Raw genomic sequence first — 26,843 nt, 5'->3', positions numbered from 1 at the left:
AGCCTATCGTCGTAGTTTTGATGGAATGAGGTTCAAGGCTTAGGTGTTCACGTTACGTGACAGGAGAGAAGGGAAATATTGTTATCAGGCATCAAAATTTGTATCATATCTGAACACACAAACACACACAATACACAGGTTTATTGATTCAATGCAACTTGTATTTTCCAAGCATAGAAAACAAATTCCCTTTGGGCACTCTTGAGACATCAGGTTCACGAGGCAAAACATGTGCTTCGTGAGAGGAGGGCGCAGTGACCTTGACGTTTGACAACCACATTCTCATCAGTTCATCCTTGAGTCCAAGTGAACATTTGTATAACATTTGAAGTGTTCTTGAGATATCATGTTAACAAGAATGGGATGGAACCGACAACTCCAAAATAAAAGGTGCCAGTTTGCCACAACAGCAACCAAAATATTTTAAAATTCTGTCGCCAAGCTGACTCACTGCAGACTCTGATCTAGATAAACACAGCGTAAAAGGTCATACTTCTATAATCTACAGATAATATGTAACCACAGGAAATATAAAACATGCTCATTCAACCACTGCCCAAACTCTTACTGCTACCTTGTCAAATAAAACACAGTTATTTAATATATTCAGTGTTGAAACGTGACCTTGGTTTGACTATTCAACATGACGCCATAAAGAAGATTGACGATTGAATTATTGGCATCAGTGCCCCGGCTATTAATGAAAGAAAAAATGGAAAATCAATAGATGTGATGAGAGCAGCAGTTAATAATAGAAATGTATGAAGTCTTGACACATACAGGAACGAGAAACTGTCACCGCGCTCTTTTCAGCAGGGCTCAATTCATTATGCATGGGCCTAACACAGCAAGTGACAAGGATTTTTTGCAAATGTTAATCTTTCTGCTTAAACATGATGTTGTGCACATATGCAATCCTTGCACAGCAGGCTTTACTTAGCACTTTATACTCAGCTGAACTTGTGCTGCTGTAAATCAGGCTTCACGTTGGTTCATTTGAGGAAAACATTTGTGTTTGCTGCCTCTGAATAAATTCAAAAAACAAAAGATGAAATTTGCATCCGAAAGGTGACAGGCCATCAAAAATACAAGTTGCTGAAGTTTAGAAATGAGAACGTTAGCATGCACAAGCTCCCCAGAATATATCGAAATATCAGCGGAGCCGTCTCTCTCTGAGACCTGCTCCCTCCCTGATGCCGGCTGATGCTATCAGCAGCCTCTAAATCGGCTTTACGACAGTTGAGGAAGGAGACTTTCCTAATGGATTCAGGTGTAACAGACAAATCCTCTATATAAGGGTCTGTCATTCTGCACGTCACCAAATTTTCTCATTTCCCGCACACTGGGAGACGAGGCACGATTAAGCTATTATGCCCAAGAATCCATGTATTACATGTAAATGAGGAGAAAGTGTTTATCTTCACCTAGTGAACGTCTTTCATTCCGTCAGCTCGCCTTCCCCCCAGCCCCCGCTACTCCGGTCGACACTTAACAAGCTCGGACAGTCGGGCCATCTTGTTGTCTATTGTGTTTGTAATCTTTTGCCAGGCTGCCGGCTGACGTGGCACGTAATCAATAGCTATACGAGTGCTATATGTTCACTTTGCCAATGGATTGGCTCTGAAGTTGCCCAGCCTCGACTCGCCTTCTCACCCCGTCTCGCATGAATTATTCACAGCGTGGCAGAGAGGGGCATCACTTTGAGATGTGACCCGGTCAACAGATAACATTCTGTTTCTGTTGCGTTGTCAAGGTTAATGTGTCACAGGTCCAGACAAGGGTAATGTATTCATGGCTGAGCCACTTTGCTGATTGAATGAGCAAGCAAATTGTTTCTTCTTGGAATGGAGAGAAAGGAAAAGTCAAAGGTTCACTGGGCGTGACGAATGTTAAATTATCGGTCAATATATGCCTTCTGCTTTTAATTACTGACAACGAAACAGCAGTCGCCCGATATGCTTTTAATGAAAATTGTTTCAAATTAAGTGGCCAGTCAGGTGTTTTACTCACCAGGTTAACTGGTGAGGGTTACAGTGCAGCAGAATCATCATCTGTCTACCAATTCCAGAAATCTATCTGTCTGTGGTTCGCATATCCCAAGAACCACTCATCAGCTTCACACTTGACATGGGTATAGTTTTACGGGCCCAAGGCAGTGCACTATCAAATTCAATTGGTAGAATTAGAATGAACAGCTCTTCTTTGCAGCTTCGGGGGTTCTGTGGACTGAGTCCTGTCTTTACTTACCGCGGCTCGAATACTGCAGGTCACATTTAGTTTCAGAAAGTAAAGCTGTAATCAGCATCAAGCAAACAGCCCGTTCCAAACAGGCAGGTATAGAACAGGCGCTGCACCAGTGTCTACAATTGGGCAAAGAATCTGTTGAGCCTGTCTGGTTCCCTGTATCTCAATTATAACTCATGGCTGACTTCTTAATTCTTTTCATTGATCTGTTTTCTAATTATAGTATTTAACAATAGTTTTTGTCAAATCCATATATATTAACTGGTAAGTCTGATAAGAAACCACCCCACAGCTGGATTTCTTAAAGAAAGTGCAGACTATATGTCAACAACTGGGGAGATGTTGCTCAGTGGTGCCATGTGAATCCAGCGTCCATCCACCAACTGAAATTTCTTTAAACCTTTTCATTGATCTGTGCTCTAATTAGTTTTGATTTTCAGTCAATTTCCTATTGACATAGCAAAGTCTGTGGCCAATGATCTTCAAAGTTACCATTAGTGGACATCCCCAGCATGCGTGAATCAGACTGAAACAGGAATGGATTTCCCAGGAGGTGTCCACACAGCTGTACACTGAACGCAGACCACTCAGCTCTGGAAATCCTCCAATACTAAGCGGATGTCTGATGTCTCCTGGAATGAATCACTCCATGAAATGATTAAATCAAAGTGTGTTTTCTGTTGTTTTAAGATAGCTCACAAGTTGTATCTCCGTGTTTTTTTATGTTGGTTATTTCTTGTTTTTCCTCCGGGAAACGGCTCTGATTCACTTCACATTGAGCATTGTCTCTGAAACACAATCGTTTCAGCGCATCCCGTATTCTTTGCCACCAGCAACATCCACCCCCGACTCCCTCTCTGAAGAAGAATCCGAGTCTGAAGCAAAGCTGTGGATAAACACGCCGCTCAATACAGATTAAAATCCCTAAACCTACAGTAACTGCGCCTTTGAATGTGTTGCACAAACTGACTCAGAGTCTTGTAAACAGGGTTTTTCCAGAGAAAATGTGAAAGTACAATGACACAAGAGAAATAAATGTACTTTTCTTTCTGATTTACAGCAACATTTGGCCCCTAAATTGTTATTTCATTAAGTGATACGGATAAAACTATCATGGAAGTATAAACCAACAGTTGCCAAAACACAAAGTCACTAAAGATGTGCAGTAATAAGGAATTCAACATCACACAAGCCAGCTGTATTGCATATTTTAACAACCAAAAGAAATGTGTCAGACTTCTTTGGCGGTTTATCAAACAGCATTATGGGGGCAACAGACAATTTAATCATTCCTGCAGGGAAGCTGGTTACGATTCTCCAGCCTGTGCTTTCAGAAACCAAGTGTTTGGCAGAGTCGAGATAGTCGCTTCTTTTTGAGAAACTAAATCACAGCTCAGCAGCTGTTGATCTACTGACTGAATATCCACTTATTATATCGATGCTGCTAGAATGGTAATGACGGTAAGTGATGAGTAATTACCCTTTGATGACTCCATTAGTTCTTGTTGTTGTGCTGCTCGTCCTCCCCACTTACAACTCACCAATGTTTGGTTTGGGGCTCAAGTATGAATGCGGCTTGTGCTCACAGCAGCTCAAGAGGGAAACATGGAAACACAGTGTGGAGTGAGATGAACGCACACTGGGCAGGAGGCTGAAGTAGGCCCGATGAAGTAGTATCGAGACCCAGCCAGATTTCACCAGTTTGCTCGAAGTATGAGCGAACACACAAGTCTAAAGCGACACGTCAGTAGTTGTTAGGAGTTTTGAGCCATTGGCAAAAGTCCAGATTGTGTAGTCTGGAATAATCTAAATGAGTCCAAACAGTCAGATGGTGTCTCAGACTGACATTGCACCCAGCATTCTGTCTTTGGTTTAGACAAATGTGTTTTTGACAGATGGTCGGACTTAAACATGAAATCCAACCATCTGCCAAAAAGACATTGTGCTTTTTGCTATAACTCTGATAAAACATTAAAAAAAAACAAACTAGAATAGCACTTAGTAGAGCGTGTACCTCTGCCAAGGCCCAACAGTCCCTTTACAATTCAATCAAGCTGCAGCAAATTTCACACACTAATAGATATAAGTTCCCTAAATGTTCCTGACTTTTGGGTTTATCAAGATCGCTGAATTTCCCTCTAGGAAAACTCTGAAAATGGTCTTGCAATGTTAAAGAAACTAATGTTTTCTTCCCTGACCCATTTCGCATCCTTCCACCAAGTATAATGGAAAACCAATCTGTAGTTTTTGTGTTATCTTGCTTACAACGAACCGACCAATACACAAACGGACAGGAGTGAAAACGTAACCTCCTTCATGGAGATAACCAGAGAACAAGAAGGGTTGTTTAACTTCAAAATCACTTTGTCAGTTGTTGAAGACAATTACTTGTCAACTTTTATGTCAAATACCTAGTAGACAGAAAGACTATTTGATTGTCTATATAAAATTATTTGGATTGTTGTTCATTGTGTGTTAAACATGAGCAAACAGTATTAATTGAAACATACACTGCAATATATTTGAAATCTAATTAAATGTTCTTTAAAAAAAATAGATCCATTCTTCAGGGCACCAGCAGAGTCCAGACCCTCAAGGTATTTATTTGTTGTCCCGGTAACATGAAAAAGGACTGCACTACATCCCACAAAAGAAAACGAATAATGCGTCCGAATTGGTCATATAACGCTTATCTTTATCCAGCTAGCTTGTCTTTCAAGGGACGCTTGGGCGACATAAAAGAAAGTCAATTATGGTTTTATTTTATTGACAGTTTTGCTGCCTTGTCAGGTTAACCAGTGGCAGTAACGTTTATTGACGTCGTATTACCATAATGGTGCAACACGAGCAGGGAAACATTTACTATGAGCGTCTGGGACGGTCGGCAGCTTTAACTCGTCGACCAAGGACAAAAGATTGTGCAACAGACATGAAATATGGGCGCTTGAGTCATTCTTGTCCCGGCTCTGGCCGTCGTCCAACAATTAGCTATGTGTGATGACTTCTAGTCTGGTATTGATTACTTTTAAAATGACTTACACATTTATAAGTTGTCAAGATATAGAGTTTTATCTGCATACAGGCACAGGGTATTCACTTCGGTCAATTGTGTTAATATACACTTAACTCTCAAGTATTGATTGTGATATTGAAGCTGTCCGATAGGAAGACATTTCTCTTTCTGATAAAGAAGAATACAAATGAGTGGCTAATAGATGCCAACAGTGCTGCTGATAGATGACACTGTGATAGCGGCCGATTCCTTCACAGTTCATGTTCTATCTGTTGCGCTACCACCTCCTCACAAGTGGAGGTGTGATGTTTGCCACCAGTTTGTCATATAGCGATTACAATCTAGCCCTTAAGCTTCTGACGGCATCTCAGGTGTGCGGGATCGCTAATATGTCAATTTATCCTGGTTTCCAGTCCACTGGGCCCATTCACAAATTCCCTTGCCTCATTAATCCAGCTCAGCTACCTGCAACTTTCAGATGTGACATGAAGTGCGTTTCCTTCCATTAATGCCCCGGTAAAGAGAGCAGAAACTCTGGAAGTTAAAGAATTTATACATGGCCGAGATAGAAAAGTTAATGTGTGGTGAGAAAAGCAAAATAGAACAAAGTGCAGAAGAAATAGACTTAATCATGACACACATCCAACATGTGACTTAGCTGTACATTGAAACTTCTGCTTCATTGAGACAAAACATTATGACCAATAACAACATCGGATGTGTGTGGAGGTGCCAGGTTTCCACTCTGATGTATCCAACCCCTATTATTTGTCTAACACAGATTGATGGGAAAATAGATCCATTTGCATTTTCTTTTCTTTTCCACATTTCTGGAAATTTGGTTCAAATACGAGTGACACTAGGATGAAAACGGATGATGTTCTCATTCTTTCTCACGTCAGAAACATCTTCAAAGCCATAGTTTTGCTGTCAAAAGGACTGAATTTCACCATCATATAAACATGAATTTATATACCATGTCTGCAGGTTTCAGCTATAACAATCCAATTGATTGGAAAATAGTTCAACTCCTAACTTCATTAAATTCAAAACAACATTGTTTGACCCATTTGCCAAAATTCCAGCTCCTTTTGAGAGGATTCACTGCTGTTCTTTGTGCCATGTGATACTAAACTCAAAGGCAAATTTAGATGTTTCGTGATTAAGAAATGTCAGTATTTGTAGATATTTTACAGATCAATTAATTAATAGGTTATTTGATATATCTATATTGACATCGATGGTGTTTTGTTACATGTTGTAATGATCATATTTCCAGTTTCTACGGTGGTGGGGCTGCAGCTGTGTGGCTCTGCGGCTCGAAGGTCATCTGAATGTCCTGAATGTCGCAGTGTGGTTGTGCTGCACAGCCCGCTGTGACTGACATAGGTTGCTACGCACGTGCGCTCACTGCAGTTGTAACAACACCTTACAATGAATGATGAAATATTTCAAGTAAACTAGTAAATGTCACTGTGAAAAACTGAACATTTAGGTTTTGTTATGTATTCACTGAGGAAAACACCTTTATTCTAAAGTGTGACAGCATACCTGTGATTAATATGTAGGAGTAGAATTAGTAAACATACACATCCTTAGCTCAGCAAACAAAACAAACGAAAGAGAGAAATGAAAGTGAAAGGAGCAGATCATTCATAGATGAGGAGAGAGCACACGTGCTAGAGAGATGGAAACCGATGAACGGGATAACACCGCTTGTCAAGGATGCGATTAATGAGAAACAGGAGCTTGAGTATTTTTAGCTTTTGTGCCACCGAGGACCAAACACTGACATACGCTGCCCGGACAGATGGGGATACATATGTTAGCTGTAGAACCTGCTGTATGTGCCCTTTACCTGTGGCTTCAGCATCACTAAATCAAGAATGTATAGGCGCTATAAAGAAGATACACACCAGCACTCAATGGTCTGCAATTTCATGGAGCGTTGAATGTAACGACTGGATTTATGTGTCAACATGTTACAATAAACTGATTCATTGGATTCTGTTTAGCCCTCCTCCTCTGGATGAAATAACTCTGTATTCCTAGCATTTTAATCAGATTTTGAATTTGGGGGGGGGGTTGGCCTCAAGATCATCAGCTCTTGATTTGTTTTTAAACTACTTTTCCTGAGGCTCTATAGGAAATGATTTGCCGTTTGAACTCGTCGACCGGTCCTGCCATATACCGGAAAAAATAAGCACATTTTTAAAGAGTCAGCTTTTACAGTTATAAACGATCTCTTCACTGCTGCTGATGCTGGAGATTGTGTTTCTGTGATTCCTACCAGTGCTGTATGCGACACTGTGGCTTTTATTCTCGAAAGTAGGTGGGTGTCACAGACGTTCAAATATTGATCTGTATATAAGACGATTCCCTGTTGCTGTAACGAGGGCGTTGTTCAATCGAGCATATTTCATTTGTGGCATTCAAAGTAACACACCTACTTTATGTCTTGTAGATGTCTTTATTATACCTTTATTTTTGTCACTGTTACATTTTATTTAAACAGATGACCTTGAAATTATTGTTTAAAATGTAATGCCAGGAAAACTGGACATAGCCAACGTAGCTGTCACTATGTTTTGAAATAAAATGTTGGCAGTTTTTCATTTCGTGTGAACCTAAACCTCTCAGAGGACCAATGAGGATCCTGTGTGTGGCCTGAATAGACACTGGGGAGACAGTTCTCTGCCCTACCTGGGACTTTGGTTGTCATGGCAGTGGATTAAAGCTAGTTAAAGATCAAGGACAACAAGACGGAGGAAAATTGTTAAAAATCCAAGATCAAGTCAGGCAGAGGCTTTTACAGCGATGGATTGGGGAATTTAGACTGTGTGGGAGCAGTAGACAGGATGTATGTGCGCTGAATGAGAAGAGGAGATGAGGAGACGATGGACCAGACCTGTTAGACTAAAGACAGGAACAAATGATGCTCTACAGTTAAAAAACGATTCTGCATTTGAGTAGATTTATCTCACTTATCAGAAATCTCATCGTACACAAACTGTAAACACACTTTTCTGTAACTTCACCAAATATAAACTTCTGAGCCGCTACAAGCAATTATTGAGTCATCTTCCACAAAGACAGCATCCGTTTTCTGAACACCATCAACTGCTGGGTATAGAACAGCAGTGTTGGGCTGTTTGTTGGTGGTACCAGCTGGAAATTAACATTTTTTTCCAATAGATTTTTACTTTCCTCCCTTTGTTTCACTGTCTGAACAGACTGTGCTTGTTAAACACAAGTTCCCAACGTTTGCTTTCCAATGGTGATCAATGGGCCAAGGAGTCCCTCAAATTGGCTTCCACGTCTTGCTTTAAATGGAGGTGTTAAACAGATGCTGGGGAGGAAGTGCTGGCCGTCTCTGTCAATGGGCCATTGAACTTCTATTGAAAAAACCTTTTCCCTGAGTTGAAACAGTTTTAGTGTCCTCTGCACTGAGCAAGACTCTTTGGAAATCTCTCGGCAATGTATGAGATTTTTTTCAAGTCAATACAGAGGGTAAAAGTCAGCGCTCTGAAGAGAGCTTCCCTCAGGACACATAGGCTAACTTGGCGTACAGTGCAAACACACATTACAAAGTGTGTCCGGTGGACGTGTTACAGGCATTTTCTGAAAATGTCCCCAAGGTTCCTGCCTAACAAAGTGTTCCACGCGCAGCCAACTGGGAAAAAACCTTGGGGGGCGATCCAAAACAAGCAGCCCAGCTGGTATGAGGACCTGGGGGCCCCACAGGAGAAGCTGGGGGAAGTTTGTGGGAGGAATGCATTGATCATTGAGCATTGTAGGTCAACAGCTCTACAGTGGATGTAGAGTGAAAAGTGTATTGATGGGATATTTAACAAAACCAAGAGTCTAAAAGTCACGTATAAATGCAGAGCTGCACCCAATTGCCACCGTATAAAAACAAGTAGTGCAGGGAAAATACTTAATCTAAAAAAATAGCTAGCAAATATAACTCTGGACCTAAAACTCATGTAACTAAGCACACGATCCGACCAAGGAGACAGGAGAGCAGAGAGATTAAATACATAAGGGAGGTAGGGATACTTGGGCACAGGCGAGACTCTATGTGGCAGGGCAGACAATCACAACAGCAACAGGAACAGATAAATTAAACAATGTAACAACTACAAAACAAGTCTATAGACTACATGTGTCCAAAAATAAATCAAAAGTCCACAAAGTCCCTTTAAATCCTTCACCCGGAGCAGAAGGTTGATACAAAATCCTTTGTGCATTTCTCTGTACAGTGAGTTCTTATGTTCTGAAGTATTTTTGAGATATTGTAGGCGTGGTCAAATGCTCACACGTGGTAATTCACCATGTTAGTTAAGCATGTGAGTATGCCAGATGGAAAGTTATTATTATTATTGTTATTACTATTACAATACATCCTGGAGGGGGTAAATGGTGACAGTGTGTAACTTTCATGGCTATGCATCCAAAAGTTGCATTTAGGTCGAAACAAAAGAAAGCACCCATATGGTGGCACAACAGGAAAAGTAATGGAAACACCAGAAACATTAGGATTAATCTTCTGGGGACCATGAATATCTGCATGCTAATCCATTCAGTAGTTGCAGAGAAATTCCATTCTGGACAAAAGTATGGATCGACCAATCCCTACAGCTTCACTGCTAGCATGGCTAAGAAATGCCTTTTTTTGCATTATGAGAGTCTGCTGCAGTAAAGATATGATAAAACCTATTTATATGAAAAAAATTAAGTTCCCCTTCTACAAATTCTTAAAAAATTTTAATATATACCATTTTAGGGCTCCCTTTAAATGCTGAAACCAAAGTGGATAAAAGAAGTAACATGACAAATGTTGTCCTCGATGAACGACTGTAGATACGGCAGTTCTCCCTGGAGTCGGCCTCAGCCACTGTATGTGAGCTGATAATAGATTCCACCCTTCAGCTTCTCTTGTACATATTATCTGCTCGAAACAGGCAAGTGAAAGAAAGGAAGCAACCCGAGACAAACCCTATATTTAAAGGAAACAAGGCATCCATTGGTAACAGACAATATGCTGCATAATGTGCTGCTGCATAACATTATTAGTTTATTGTTGGTAGACATGAGGCAATGTGAGTGGGAGGATCTGGCAGGGAAGATTAGTTATGTTGTGAAGGTTAACTCATGCATGAATTCAAGTTTGGAATTTACTATTTATTACATAATCAAGAATGTGCTAATTAGACGTCCTCCTCCCCCATGCCTTTTTCTGCACATTGAAGGATTTAGTTGACAGGAGGATGGAATTAAATATTGGTTGCCACATACCATACACAATAAATAAAACAGTGCCTCCATAACTGCAGCGAGGGAAAAAAAATCATCCGCTTCCAATATATCCTTTCCACAAGGCTCACTAATCCCCTCCATTCGATTTTGGTCGCCTCCAGCACTCAGCAACAAGATAATTCAGTGAGTGCGTCCGGGCACTTTAAGCAGTGGAAGGATATCAGGATTCTTATCAGTCATCCATGGCACACCCGTCACTCCATAGGGGGCGACGCACCCTCGAAGAGAGGGATGGTGTAGTTGGATGAAGACGTTGAGGCATATTTCCTAAGGTGCTCACTCTGAATTCAGGATGCATGAGCAGCAACAACAGCTGCTGCCAATTTTTTATAGATGAAAAGCTTGTTGGTATGACAGTGACAGAGGCAGAGACAAAGAGGCTGTTTGTTTTAATCCTCTCTTATGCTCTTATCAGAAAACGACAATATCCACCTTTCTCTGCCATTGACATCAAAGGACTTCACCCATTTAGCGCAGCACTCCTATAACGTTGTCATACTGAAGATGGATGGAGCAGAACTAGAGATGTTGTCTGTCTTTGTTTCGAGCGTTCATGTTACAAAATAGTCCACCAGGACTGGGTGCTTGCGTGTGTTTGACTATTCAAAGCAGCACTTTGCCAGATGTCTCGTCGGTCCAACCCTGCGCTTTCGTGCCAGAGCGCTCCAAACTGGCACCTCTGCAGTGATGCTGGGCTGCCCTCATTCAAATTCATGAGCTGGCTGATGATTTTTCCATCATCATCAGTTTTGACCTCATGATGTACTAGTAGGTGCGACTTAAAAGTCCAGCCAAGAAACTCTTCACAAACATTTTTACAATCTGACCTTTCTGACTCCTCCATCTATCAAAGGAAACCGCCTGAGTCCATTCGCTTATACTCACAAAGCCAGATCCCTCGCTGTCCTTTGGTTCGTTCGAAAATTCTCCTTTTAATGGAGATACATCAGATTAAGGAAGTAAAAACACCTCATGGGACCTTTTCATTGACTGTAGCTACACTGTGCATAGGAGGGAGGAGAACACTGACCAAACACTCAGGTCTATCGCGGTCAAGTTTCCTTCTGGCCTCTCCTCCGCCTCCTCTGAGCTCTTGTCTTTGGTAGATAATGAAATGCACGCCCTGCCACGTGCGCAGAGCCGATTTACAAAAATAGTTTCACACTCTTTCAAATATTCAACATCCAGCAGCTGTAGGATGAAATAACTGACCTCGCGAGTCAAATCAGTCACAGAGTGAAACGTCTGCACACAACCGCACGCTTGAACTGCAACTCGGACAATTACTCCTCCGTCACTCCGTCAGCATCTTCCGCTCGTACTGCCACCCCCAGCGGCTCTCATTACTGCTCACTTCCCTCCAGGGTTCACCCACTCGCTCCACGCCCCCTGTCTGGCAGCAGGCACCCGTGTGCCCTGGGAGACCACTGCTACATCTCTTCCCTGGCCAAAGCCTGTAATCCCTCACCTGTCAGGCTGGTTCAGTGCACTAACCTTGGGTCCGCGCCAGCCCACTCACTCGGCTCTCGCCCGTTCCACTAACTCAGCGGGTTCGGCCCACACGCGCTTTTCTCCCACCAGCTCGCAAGTCTCGGACCACACAATCTCATGTCAGAGAGGATACAGGGCCATCTGTGACCGTTGATAAACACCATCGCAGTCTAAATTGTTTCAAGTAAACCGGAGTTAAACAGTTCAACAATATACGGGCACTTTTTTATTGTTGGCGTTCGGGACGTTATGTGCGGAGCTTTTTATAAACAGTCTCTGTTGCAGAGTGAAGTTAGAAAACTTCAGAGTTCATCCTACCAGGTTTATCTGTGAAGCCGATGAGATGAACAACTCAATATGTGTTCCACATACAGACAGACAGACATTTGTGGAATTAGGAGGTCGGTGTAAACTACTGTGCACTAATAAATGGTACATATTTGCATATCGGAACATTATATTTTTCATTTCTTCTCCACCATTGAGCTTTGAGGGAGGAAAAAGAAAAAGCACCTGCGCTTAATTTCAACCGAGGTCCACTGCAAATTCAGTGCCTATAAGAAATGGGACTGAGCAATAATTAAAGACATGATTTCTACGGAGCATAGCCAATTAAGAAACTTTTTTTTTTACAGGGTTACATTTTAATGCAGTCTGTCTCTTCTGAGAGAGACTGCACTACAATGAAAGTTCAAAGCCTGTTTGCAGACACAGTATAAAGTTGTTTAATTGTCCGTGTGCTCCAAGATATATAATCCCTGACTTAATATTTCTCTATGTTCTATCTAATTAAATCTCACTACTGTTGGAGCGCTGAATGTGCCCCTGCTTTATACTGCGATGGATACCCCTACTAACAAGGTACCTTTCCTATGTAATGACAATGGCTCAATATGAACTCATCAACATACATGCTGCATGGAAATAAATCAGACGACAGTATTTTTTATCTAAAGCCATTCAGTGTGTTCAGCTGAATGATGAATAACTGATTTAATAGCGTTTAACATGCCAACAAAAATCCATTGTAGCTTTTCGTTCCAGTCCAACCAGCCTCAGGTGAACATTGTGCAGCACTCACTGCTCCATTAAGCCCGTGTTGGATGCAGCAGTGGTTTTCTTGTCACAAATAGTGAAGCATGACTTCTGAATCTTGCTACTTTTGGAAAATGTCACACTTGTCAGTTTCTGTTACCGTGTGTTGTTGCTGCAAATGGGGTAGTGTTGTCGCAAATCGAACACGGCCGCTGTGCATTCACCGTAAATGACGGTCGCAACGTTTGACTGCAAATGTCGGCCGATGCAACATAACTGCCGGCTACTTTGCTCACTTGGAAATGATAGCTTAATTTCTTGTATGTGCTGACTGTTTTTCACGACATGGAAATTACAACACCATCTTTTCTCCAACGACGTGTCCTTCTCCCTCTGCCGCCATTTTCACATGCTTGGAAACGTGCCGGTGGTCCCTCCCCTTCCCCCACATATCCAGAATGGTGACTTTTTGACAGTATTGAGTGCACCACCCAGGTGCATGTTAACATACTTGTCAGTGTAAACACACTCGTGCGCTCAAAAGGGCAATTGTGGGTATGGAGGTACACAAGTTTAGACACAGCACCTTTACTAAAGGACATTTTTATCCAGCTGTCATTTTGTCTCGTCATATCAGCAAAAAAAACAGACATAATTATTGACATTATTGATTAACCTTCATTTACAGTAATTGTCTTAGTGAAGTCACCATGCACAATAACACGACCTTGGCAGGGAATTAGTTACACTAATGCCTAAATGTCAGTAAAAACTAAAAACAAATCTATGACCATTATAATAATCTATACATGCAGGTTGCCAAAATTAGCATCTATCCATCCATCTTCCTACTAATTCCAGAAATCTCTCACCAAGACCTGTTCACCTTATCGGCTTCACACTTTGCATGTGTATTGTTAAGGGCTAAATGAAGTACACTATTAAATTTGGTGCAATTTGAACACCAGCGACCAGCAGCTACTGAGACTCATCAATGAGAGTGATGCAGTTGATTACGACAACAGAGCCTTAATGACAACAGCAACGACAACTGATTCTCCAGTTCTGGGTTCTTCTTATTGGGTCAGGCTGCACCGAACTTTGGATAAACAGGTGAACACCTCTTTGTGCAGCAGGGGGTGCGCTTCAGGGTTCTTGGACTCCTGAATCTTTCCTTTGTTTTGCAGTCCCTAGGACCAGCCTGACCAAAGAACCAGACTGATGTAGCCTCTCAATATCCTTATAAATAATTGGGTTGTGTGTGTGTGTGTGTGTGTGTGTGTGTGTGTGTGTGTGTGTGTGTGTGTGTGTGTGTGTGTGTCTGCATGACAGAGTACGAGTGCTTTGGTGAAACACGCAGATGGGACACACCACACGAGTACTTTGTTTTTCTGAAGTGGATATTTTAGTGAGGAGAATGGTTTCTTAGGGACCAAAGGTTTCTCATTAAATTTTGAATTTCCACTGGTGCAAGCAGAGAAGCCTTTTTGTTTGATATATGATTCATGTTAAGCGAGATATTACCTTTTCGCAGTCAAACTAGTCCCAGCCATTTCCCAAAGCTTTTTGTATTCGGTGTTTTTGTGTGTCTGAGCCGCCTCGGACATGCACGCCTGTCACTTTTTGATAAGGGGCCTGATTGAAAAGCCAGAAATGTGTATTGCATTCAAATATTCATCATATTCTAACCCATTTTTTGGTTCAGCTTAATTATACAGTGAGGTGCCCGTTTGACAACCAGAATATATCAAACTGTGACCCATTCAATAAGGTTAAAAGGCTCAGGCTCAGTGGACTGCACAGTGGAGATACTGAGCTTTAAGTGTCTGGCATCATCTGGCTAATAATTAGAATGTTCCTCTTAGCATTGTTATCCGCAAGGTTTCATCCTGGTTTGTTTTTCATCAGCCACGTCACCTTGGTAACAGGCAAGAGCAATTTAACAGGACAGCAAACACTCATCGAACTGATCTGCATTTTTAATGATTGTGATTTTCCTGTGGCTTCTTCACAATAAACCCTGTTATTTCACCTGATGGATGCTTTATACTTTATATTTTATAATGTAGATTATAGATGTATAGCTTTTGTCCTAATTTTCCAAGAAATCCTGTTTATTTTCTCTCTTTCTCTTTCTTTTGGGGGTTCAGAAATCCTTATGCATCATACTGTAAACAACGTGAACCATTTAGGAAGTGATCTGTGGAACATGAGGGAGCCCTGATGCCTAATTGTTATCTATTTATAGCTCACACATAATAGCCACTTAGCGAGACTGGAACCATTTGCCCAAACGTCTCAAAATTAGGATGTGCATATTTTGCATGTATTGAAAGTGACCTTTACCTAATGAGTGTTTTAATGAAAGGGGTTGTGGCTCCGATGGACTCTTTATGTTGAGTTGTACTTACAGGAGAGATTAAGCCACAGAAAGCCATTCGAGCAAAGACATATATTATAGTTTAAAGAAAAATTCGGGTTTCCCTTTAAGCCCTCAATTTGTTCAAGCCCCGTCCCCCTACCAGTGTAATGCTGTGCATATGAGAGAGCATGCACATGGAGTGGTTGTTGATGGGGGTTACGTGGATATTACAGGTCAGTTCCTCAGGGGGATTCTAGTTTAATCAAAGACGGTGCTGATTAACTCATCAGTGCTCCACCTACAGTATAGTGGCCTTTTCATCTCCCCTACAATATTGTTCTGCAGGGGATTGTGGGCCAAGTAAATTAATAACCAGTGGCTGATAGCGTGTGATGTATCCTCTCGCAAAACGCTGCCGAGTGTTTAATATTTGGGAAAGAATTCATTATCAGTTATCTTTGCATGTTTGTTTGTTTTGTTGGTTAAAATATTGTGATTCCAGCCTGTTAAGACAAATACAGCAACACAAACACAACCAGACAGTTATTATACAAATATTGATCAAAGCCCAAGGCTGATCAGTGATATCAGATTTTCACTGTGAGAGAAATATTAAACAGGCAGGAGAAATCAGACCGAATTTCTTATTAGAAAAACGTCAAAACTGAATCAAATTAAATATGTTGTGTACTATACTTAGATTATATTCAAAATAACTTATTTAGTTATTAATTATAAGTCCTGCCTTGGATCACGTTTCATATTTAGAACAAAGTGTTCTCACAACATGTATTTTTACTGAAAGCTGGTATACAGTATGCAATGTTTTAATTAATAAATTATTGATGTATCCATCTGTGCGACGGAGTGTCACAACACATAAAGCCCATAAAACTGTGTAGTAACTGTGAGAATATAGATTGCATTAAGTACCAAACACCAGGCTTTCGCACCACTGTACACTGAAGGCATGTTGATCCCAGTGCTTCGCTAATGGAGCCATGTATCAACGCTTTTATTACACAGAGTGTGTTTTCATGCTTTTGAATCCATCTTCCTCTCCTGCATTTCTCCCTACAGGGCAGTAGTTGGACACAGAGAGCCGCTGCCTGATGATAGCAAAGACAATATCACCATTTTCACCCGGATCCTAGACAGGCTGCTGGATGGATACGACAACAGGCTACGTCCTGGGCTGGGAGGTAAGCAACCGTAGATGTTCGATAAATCAGAGACTTCTGCAGAGAGGAGGCTTTCAGGCTGCTTCACTGAGCCTCTGTTTTATGACACAGATAACTGGGGTAAAAATGCAAATCAGCACGTACATCCTCTTTTCTCATTATAAAGATGTTGTTATTATGTTTTAAGTCAGTTTACATATTGTTTTTTATAGTGGTGACATAAACAAAAACTAAAATAAGTATTTTGTTCAGATGCAAGCAGCTTGTTTAATATTGGTCTCCTTCAGTTTTTTATTCACCACGCTGATCACTACACATATAAATTAATAATAATTTATCCGAAACATAACTCACTCGTTTTCTCATTGCAGATGTAGCTACGTTGAGAGTCATGGTAACAATCTTGCACTGACGTCAGCTTTTCATTTTGTGCAGCACTGTAATAGAAATCTGCCTTCCCCTGGGTGAAGCCTTTGTTCAATCATGCCCAAATGGCAAATAAGCACATATGTCAGTGCAAATCCCTCTAATTGGTGCTTTTTCTATCTAAATATTTGCCCCCGGAGGACGAGAAACCTAACAGCAAGCCCACATGCTCCAGCAGGCGTTGCCATTTCTAAGGCAGCCAGCTGGAATGGTCACTTCTGCTCTAATGCTCGCTGCTGAAGACACGAGCGTGGCTACCAGGGCTTCGGCGCCACCAGGCCGGATGACCTGGACTCTGTGGCAGCGCCCAGCGAGAAGAACCAGGCACAAGATGTTAATGTCATATTGTGCCTCTGCTCACGTCTTCAAGGGCAATGGGATGGCGAGGCTCGCACCAGTCATGGCTCACAGTCATGGAGATTTCCTCATGTAGAGCCCTGACTGAGTCCTTTTGTGGAGCAGTGAAAGCAAACAGGCTATTCCTGGAATAACGGCACAGTGGATAATTTTGTGTTGCAGATAAATGAATCTAATATATCGGAAAATATTATGACATTACAGGACGTTGGAGTAACTTTGCAGATTATATTTTCCCTGAGCACGATTCAAAGACCTTGGTTTAGAGTTTAAACCAATTGGGGCCCTGCTCAGTGTAGCCAGCATGCTCATTCAAAGTCAAGGTCATCTGTCTGCAGACGGACAAGACGACCAGTCCTGTCCTGTCGGCCGCCCCCACGCCCCACCAGTCACGTGGCTCCGTCTCAGACCAGACAGAGGCTGGAGAGCACCATTTCATTTCATTTTCCGAGGCATCTATTAGCTCTGCCCTATGCCCTGGTGCCTTGTTGTAAACAGCAACGGGGCAACTCATTCAGTTTCCCCCCGCCAAGGCCTGCCACGCAAACTGCTGACTCGGTGTTGTGATAATCACGTATTTGCGAGAGCTATTTCTGTCGCAGGGTTGATTAATGTGAAAGTGGATCTCCTCTCTCAGGGGGGCCCTTTGCCAGAGGACTGGAGACTTCACCTGTGGGTGGTCGCCGAGATCTGGGAGACAGTTAGAGCCATGGATCCATTCACTTTTGGAGAGAGGCCTCATCACTCTCTAGTTGTTGCACCACTGGGAGCAGCTATTTGTCTCGCCAATAGCTCAAAAGGCTGCTTTACACATTTGCCCCAGAGGAGCTGATTCAGCCCACGCTGAGGAGGGCACAATTTGATCTGTCACGACTTTCATATCATGCCCTGCTTAATGTTTTATTAAAGTCATTTCAGTCATTCCACATCTCTGAATTAATGTCTCATTTAAAAGTCTTGAGCAACCTACTGCATAATATTTATTATATTTGATCATTGTTGGCGCATCAAGAATCATCTTTAAACCATTGTGACACAACAGAAGCAATTAATGGGCTTGTAAATGTTAAGTGCAACGACACATGTAATTATAATTACAAGAAATATACGGAAAAGCCTCATAACAGTCATGCCAGATTCATACTACAATAGGCTACATCATGTTTAATGTGATTATAATGTGTGTATAGAATGGCCTATTATTTAAAAAAGAAAAGAAACACACACACACACACACACACACACACACAAACACACTATAAAGGCTGAGCTGCTTCATTTTATTCCCGAGCCAGTCGTCCCTTAGGGACTGTTAAATGTTTTTGGGGCAGGCTAACTCAAATTATTTTGGGTCAAAAGGGATGTCTCCTCCACAGATATACACTCAGGCCTGGCTCAAAGCCGATTTTATGCTGTAGTGGACAAAAATAGCTTCAGCAAAACAAATGGTGGTTTCAGTGAACAAAAGACTTCATACAGAATGTAAAGGCAATATTTATGCCTCTGAAATGAGGTTGAAAACAACGCTCTGGGGGTCAAACAGTTGGGAGTGCTTTCCAACAATGCATGAGTCTACATTTCAGAAACATCATCTAATGCTGTTAGTCTGGTGTTACGCCCCTTAAACCCTCAATCTGTGGGAAAACTACGGCATAGTTTGGACAAAATGATGCACAAAGACCTTAAGATTTCAGGTGCTGATCCGTCCTGAGGGAAACAAATCACTTTAATCCTCAGTTCTTCCACAGTTTGAAGAGATCCTCTCACCCTTGATTACGACTGAATCTCTGTGTGAAGCAGCTTAGTTTAATGCCAGCAGGCAAACTTTGCCTTCGTGTACACAAACAACCAGCTTTACAGAGACTGTAGCAGAGCTTTTCGTATGCGGACGACACTGTGATGGGTTCTGTTCCTTGTTGTCTCTTTCCTCAGAGAGTGTGACAGAAGTGAGGACAAACATCTACGTGACGAGTTTCGGGCCGGTGTCAGACACAGACATGGTGAGTTATTTTCTCCTCTCTGCGCCTCTGCTGTAATCAGCACCGTGAGTCATCAAATCTAAGCAGGTTATTAGGCTTTATTCTGCTCTATTTAAGTTGAACAAAAGTACTTTTGTCGTTTTGGATTCGGCAACCTCGTGAGATTTCCCCCGGCAGAATAATAGAATTTCATTTCAGTCAGGATTTCACACACTGGGAGTTAACAACCATCGAGTTGGAGGAGTTGGAGGATTTATTTAGATCATTCCAGCTTCAGCAGATACATTTGTATGAGATGATTCTAAGAGGAAAACATATAAAGTTACAGCATATATCAGGAATAGATATTTATCCGTAGATGGTTATGAAAACACAAAATATGTATATCTCAGGTGCAATAAAAATCTAATTGTTTTCAAAACAAACACTTCCATCAGGCAGGAAAAGGCTGAATTGTATAGCAAGCAACCAACCTCATGTTTTTCCATGTTTTCTCTGTGGCCACAGTGTGACAGACGACAGCTATTTCAGACCAACGTTCCTGCTGTACACTGCTCTCTGCATGTGGTGTTCTACCTGTCTGCTCGATGTTTCTCCTGCACATTTCCTTCATGACAAATCGGTTTTTGTATTTTTATTTTTTACACAGTTTTCTGGCTACCGGCCCATTTTGTTTTACGTCATGCACTTCAGCTGGAAAACCAAGTCGACTATTGATGGAGAACTAAAGATGAGAAGGTCTGAAAATTCCATCACAGAAAACGTCTCATCCTGAGAATCTACCTGAAGTACTAGATATATATATATATTTTACAATATTATTAACTTGTGATATGATTCTATTGCAGCTGATGGGCATGCACATTTCATTGTTAAGTTACTACTCAGCTGGTGTCAAAAAAACAATGGTGTGAAGTTCTTCAAAAGCAGAAAAGACAGCATTTAAAACACTAGTCTCTTACAACAGCCAAAAACCATTCAAGGAAATTACATTTCAAATCAAGGAGACATATTGTAAATGGCTTTATTGGAGAAGTTCTATCAGAGGCGCCGGATGACTCCTTTTAACAGCAGATGCTGGGGATGGTTTGCAGTTAGTCTTGGGACCTTATGCAGCATTTGACAGACTTGATCGTGCAGCTCTAATTGACCGCCGTGAGCACTGGGTGGTTTTCTCTGGCTCGGTTCGGAGCTTGCTCGTCAGCCTGTATGACATAGCAAGATTAGCGCCTGTTGGAGAGCTGAGTTGAGTTTTTGTGGTCTCACCAGGGGGGTTTTCACATCAACGTCTCCGGAGCAGCTTACTTTAAGACTGCAAGACTCAAACTTTACATAAGTTGGCAAGTGAGGATCTCTAGAGATCTGATGGACATCTGTAAAGACCATTACAGTGGATCATAAAAGAACTCCCTTTTTCCAGTGATGCTGTATTGTAACGGCGATATGAAGCCGATTGCTGGAGCCATTTGTTCTAGAGATGTTCCAATGCAGGCATCGGAAATGCCTCCAGTACAGTTAAAAAAAAAATGCTGGGGTGATCGTTGGCAAGTGCGCAAATATATGTACCGATCCAGTACCTAATCTCAAAAGCATATTAGTTTCACCCAGATCAAACTGTAATTTCCTTTTCCCAGAAATCCCTTCTTCTTCGCTGCTCCCTAACAGCAGTTGCGCTGTTTTTAGAGCAGCGAAAAGGAAGTGATTTGAAGTAGCGTGGACCGAGCACCAAACTTTGAAGATCACATTCATACAATTGTGATCAATACCGTACTGCTTTTCAGCCATTGGCACAATAATTAACCATTGCACATGAAATATACTGAACCTATTGAGATTCAGCTGGTCTTTACACATATTTTTATCAACACAGTTTCAACTTCTTTTCCTATAAAAACGATATTTTGAAATTAAATTAAATCAAAAAACTAAATCCTGGGTTTGGACACGCCTTCTGCCTTGTTGAGACCACCCCTGCCATTGCAAAGATCCACTGTGCTGACCACAGTATGCTGAGCTTGCTTTGTGGGAGACTGTTCACGCTTTTACTTTATCACAATAGACAGTGCTTTATCTTTTGCAGCAGATATCACCTTTGGGGTCTCTCAGGGCTCAATTCGAGCCCCAATCTTTTATTCTCTTCACATGCTCCACTTGGCAACATCATGAATCAGTGGCAAACAGCACAGAGGACAGTCCGTAGCAAATGTGACGGCTGCGCGGGCACCACAAACCCACTTGTGGTGTTGTTTTGTAAACAGGGCCACAGTTAGTGTGGACACAGCAAGGGTTTTCTGTGTCCTGTCAAAGGCAAAATAGTGGTTACACACTCCCGCTTAGACCTTCATCTCGTAATCAATGTATGAATTGTGGGTGCCAAGGTTTTATCTGTTCCCAGATGTGGACACGTAGCATCAACATATTGATTTTTTTTTCATTTTTGCATTGCAGTTTTAGATTTGAGATCAGGATTATGCTGATCATTACGCAGGCGAGGCTCATTCTGGCCTGGGGCTACGCTGCATTTTCTTGCTCTATGTGCAGTGTATGTGTGCGTCTGTGAATACAAGGCTTCTGTAAGTCTTCTGTTAATACATGCAAAGATCACCCATTTGTTTTTAATTCATAGGACACTGGTGCAGTGCCCGTTCTAACCTTGCCTGTTTGCTTGGCCTGCGTTAATGCTCCGGAGCCTACTTCAAAATGATTCATTGTCAAGTTGATGTGACGCCGATTTTGACCCGCGGTTTGACCCAGTTGCTGACCACCGCTGTAAAGTTCATCTGAGGACGTAGAAGAAGACATGGTCAACTCGATCCGCAGACTGACTGCTAGCACACAGCCCCGCCCCCCACTGACTGCTACAGATACAGACGTGCCCAGTGCGAAGTCGATAGGACGAACGGTTGGCGAGATATGTGTTCCACATACAGACAGATCGACAGATAGTCAGAGACATTTGTGGCATTAGTAGGTGGATGTGAATATTTGTAGTGTGAATAACGAACCCTTTTACTTTGTCTTACCTGTCAATGCTTTTTGTCAGTATCTGTTTACTACTCTATCCACATGGTTGTTGGCACAGCACAGAGTTCTCACCAGATGTCCCAAAATGTGTGCACTTTTTGTCCTATAAAATTGGGGAAGATGTATTCACGTAACTCAGATGAACAATTATGGAGATGCACTACTCATTTCCCTTACACCGCAGTGAGTTCCTCAGCTGCAGAGCTGTTGTGTGGGACTGCAGGTCGACACTAGGAGCTCTGGGGCCCTTCAAGCGGAAGAGGAGGAAATGAGGGGACAAGACCAACAGTGACACAGTATAATGACCAAATGTTGATATTACGCTGCACTGGGGGCTTGACCCCTGGACTTGAACAATGAATGGTCTGAATTCCACAAATTTGTGCCCATTTCCAAAAGGGAGGGCGGGGAGTAGCTGGGCGGACGGCTCAGTTTTATTTTTGAGTTGAGAGAATAACAAAGGCTGTTGCACTCGGCAAGCAGAGAGCTGGACCAGGTTTATAGAATGGGTCGTTGTGTGATGTACTGAGGGGCGAGGTGTTTTCATGACTTTTTTAAAAGCGTATTTGTGCTTTGAAGACAGCCTACAGGGCTGGTGCTCGGAGCCGATGAAGGCAAATCTGCAGTAGGTCAGGGTCGTGCGATCGTGTTTTCTGGTTCATGGGTTTCCAGGCTAATGAGTTCAGAATGAGTCGGATGTTTTATTCGAGTGTCTAGCAGGACAGCCTCGGTGTATTGAGCATTGCAGTAAACAGATCGGGGAAACATAGGCATGGAACAGTTTTCTAGGTCAGTTAAAAGAAGAGGAAATAACTAATCCTGGAGGTATTTCAGAGGTGGAGGGAAGCTTTTTATGTGTTCACCAAAGAAAAGTCCTGTTTTGGAGACAATTCACCAGAGTTTAGTAGATTAATTTGGGGCATTTATCGAATCATTAAAATAAAGAGAGGTAAATCAGCTGTATCCTGCTAAGGACATAAAACAAAAAAAAAAATCTTTTAACTTTGTCTAAACCTTGTTATCATGTTGTTACTGTGTCATTATTTTGTCACAGCTAGTTGTTTTCTTCTAGATTCCTTTAATGACTTATGTAATGAACCTCATTAACACTTTAATAAGCTTTAAATTGATAGTGCTCCATCTCAGACTAAAATACCACCTATAAATACCCCTGCTTTGGATGCAATGCAGGAAACTGAGCCCTAGATCACCCCTGCTGGTTCAATATCTGTGGGCTCACTCACTCACACAGGCGGAAACAGAAAACCTATCAAATGAGAAAATGAAAGTATGTGAAGTCAGAAACATTTTTATCCTGGTTGATTCTTGTAATTAATTACCTTGGAGCTGCAAAAAGACATGAAGAAATGTATTTAAGGCTTATGTTTTACGTATTTAAGAATCAGACAAGATACCTTTACCTTGGTGATCAGCATAACCGTAACATATGAGATAGAGGAGGGCACAGTGAGTCCAAGAGGCTGAGATCACTTCAGATTTTTAGATTGGGTCTAGATTGTTCTATCCGATAACTGATGTTTATATTTGATGTGTGCGGTTTAGTTGTGTTCCTGAAACAAGATTTAGGCTCAAACTAGACACTTCAATTTTAGAAAATGTGTTAGATTTCCACTCACAATCATGAATGTTCTCCAATTGTTCAGCCATGACCAGAAGGCTCACACAGCGTGTACATGCCCTTCACTCAGACCAGCCTAGCTTCTATGGTTTTTGTCTATAGGACACATTGTGTCATCATGTCCTGGTTTCACCTTCACTGAGTTTGTTTCAACGTGCACAAGCACAGTGTGTCAATTTGGCAAGAAGCTGGCAATGGCAGAGCACAACTTCTGACATGACAGCTCCTGGCTCACCCCTGTGCACTACACAACAAAGCTGGAATTTGGTCTGACTGAAACATGAGTCATGCATCCCAGAAATTGAGTCAAAAAATGCCTCAAGTTGTAGAGGTTCTGTGTGAAATCTAACATTTACATGCAAACTCGATCATGGAGACAATGCGAGCATACTGATATTGTCCATTTTGGTTTTTACTGGTAACATGAAACAAAAGTAAAGCAGAGGCTCCATTTTTTCAATACTTTTTGTTGACTACAATGTTTTTCTGAGTGGGACATCAATGTGCCAAATTTCATGGCAGTCCAACCAGTCATTACTGGGACTTTACAACTGCAAATGTCATACTCATGAAGTAAAGTGAGGACAAGGCAGGGAAACACAACAGTCAGTAAGATACACTTTTTTGGGCACCATGAAAGTACCAAATCATCTTGTGGTTGCACAGACATTTCACTGGATAAGTGAACATGTTCTCTTGTTGGTGGCACTAGACAAGAAATTATCAGTTATTAGGACCCTCCTCTGGGACAATGAATGGTTGCACCAAGCATGGCACTCACTTCAATAGTTTAAGTGTGGAGCAAAGTGCTGACTGACTGGCATTGCCATTTCTAAAGTCATTTTACAAGCCTGGCTGAGATGTGGAGCAATAAAATGCTTGAAGAAACTGTTACAACTGAAATCTTCCTAGACAGAGCACACTCTATTCCCCAGGCATCTCATAGTTTATGTTGCGTACAGCCAGTGGTCCAATTACCCATCTCTGCAGCATCAAGTGTCCCAGAAATGACCGCTTCTCACTCAGCCTGAGGGTCAGTTGTTCAGCCTTCACTCAGACCCCAATACGCCACATCTGCCGTTAGTGCGCCACTATAACAACAGGAGGGAAGCTAACTGTATAATTGGAGTGAAACTGGAATATTAGGCCAATAACAAAGCTAACCCTCTTCAGAGTTGTGTCTGGCCAAGGCAGATTCCTGCAGTGAGTCACACCGAGACCCAGAATGTGGGTTGTGGGTTGCTATCTTGATGCTGATCTCTGGTAAGTATAGGTGGGTGTGTATCTCTACCTCAAACCTCCCTCTTCTCACATTGTCATGTTGATTGTTCTTAGTCTTTTGTTTCCATTTGCCTCCCTCCCTGTCAGGGAGTCTATGTTGTCCCATCTCTCCGATGTATGCGGCATCATGGCACATTCACCTGTCTCCAGGTTTGACAGGTCTGTTCTGAGGAACTGGAAGCGGTTTAGGCTGTCACTGGTACTGTGCTGAAGTTTGCTTTGACAATGTCAGTGACAGCTTGATATCAGTAAGGGATGCACGATCTCTGGGGGTAAACATTTCTGGAATATTTGAGATATTCAGCACACAGCCGTTTGCCTAAAATTCAAGTCCAACTTTAAGCAGTTCAAGGTCTTCTGGAAATAACAGATGGAGGTTTGTGTTGCTAAAAGTTTAAAGGTGAACTCCTGGATTCTGCATCAATCACATTGTCCTTGTTCAAAGACATGCAAACCCAATTAAGCCCATTTTCACGAGAACACACTGAATTTTAAATAAGTATTAGAATTCCAGCACGAAAAAAAACCTGTAGTCTTAAAATAGGGCTTAACTTTTTCCTCCCACCATACAGGTCATGATGTTCCCCACTGTTACAATATGATTCATGTGCAGGTCAGGAACAACTTGAAAGCAGAGCACATACAGTCTCATGGCACCATATTTTTTGTGAAAATGCCAGCCACAGGTAAAAGGACCTTTGAAGACCTTTGAAGACTCAAGCAGGGTCCCAGTTTTTTTTCAGCAATAGGAGTAAGCTATTGTATTACACCTAGATTTACATGTTCATTTTCTGAGCATTGAGAAAATGACCCAACTGCAGTCACACCCAAGATGACAGTGTCAAATCAGGTCATGTCTTCGTGATTCTTTGCCGTATGCTGTGCTATCGGAAAAAGCCTCTTGAAATATCTGAACTGAACTTTTGTGCTTCTCATTCGTAGCCCATCACTATATTGTTTGACATTGTTCTTGCATCGGTGGTAAAAAAAGAGGTTAGTAGTGGTTGAGTCTGTTGTGTCAAACGGGATACAGGATAATTAGCTAACTATTTTTTAGTTTGTCTTGGTTTTTTTTTTAGTTGCACAAAATGCAAATGTTCTCTAAATGACAAACGTCCAAAACATTGCTGTAAAGACTGATTTGTGACACAACAAAATAAACCACCCCTCCACAACTTTGGTGTAGCACAAGAACACAGCATTTAGTGGAATTATGGATTACGTACCCTCGTGACAGCACCTGTACAACAAAAGACGTGTAAACTCAACATTTGCAGAGCCCTGTCTTGGATCTTTAACGCTCTCTGCCACTGCCAACCAAGTCGAGCCAAACATAACGCGCCCCCGCCATCTCCATACATTGTCTAAGTTGACAAATTCTGTTGTTTTTACCCAGTCTGAGTTTACACATGTGTCCGATGACACTGTTTGTGTATGTGTCTGGCTGGCTGAGTGTCAGCGAGAGAGTAGTGAGCAGCGGAGTCACTGTGTG

General features: G+C 41.9%; 1 protein-coding gene across 4 annotated transcripts in view; it reads left to right on the top strand.

The window, feature by feature from the left end:
- The window catches only part of gabra3 (gamma-aminobutyric acid type A receptor subunit alpha3), an 87,630-nt gene that overhangs the window by 30,461 nt on the left and 30,326 nt on the right, over positions 1-26,843 (top strand). For all 4 annotated transcript variants that reach the window (XM_035179562.2, XM_035179560.2, XM_035179561.2 and 1 more), the window contains exons 3-4: positions 16,545-16,666; positions 19,361-19,428. In XM_035179562.2, coding sequence (XP_035035453.1) covers positions 16,545-16,666; positions 19,361-19,428 — 190 coding nt within the window. The remainder of the gene's footprint in view (positions 1-16,544; positions 16,667-19,360; positions 19,429-26,843) is intronic.

Source organism: Hippoglossus stenolepis, chromosome 15, assembly GCF_022539355.2.
Source record: "Hippoglossus stenolepis isolate QCI-W04-F060 chromosome 15, HSTE1.2, whole genome shotgun sequence".
Classification (NCBI taxonomy): Eukaryota; Metazoa; Chordata; class Actinopteri; order Pleuronectiformes; family Pleuronectidae; genus Hippoglossus; species Hippoglossus stenolepis.
The sequence above is the reverse complement of the archived record's forward strand: the minus strand, read 5'-3'. Positions and strand labels throughout refer to the sequence as shown.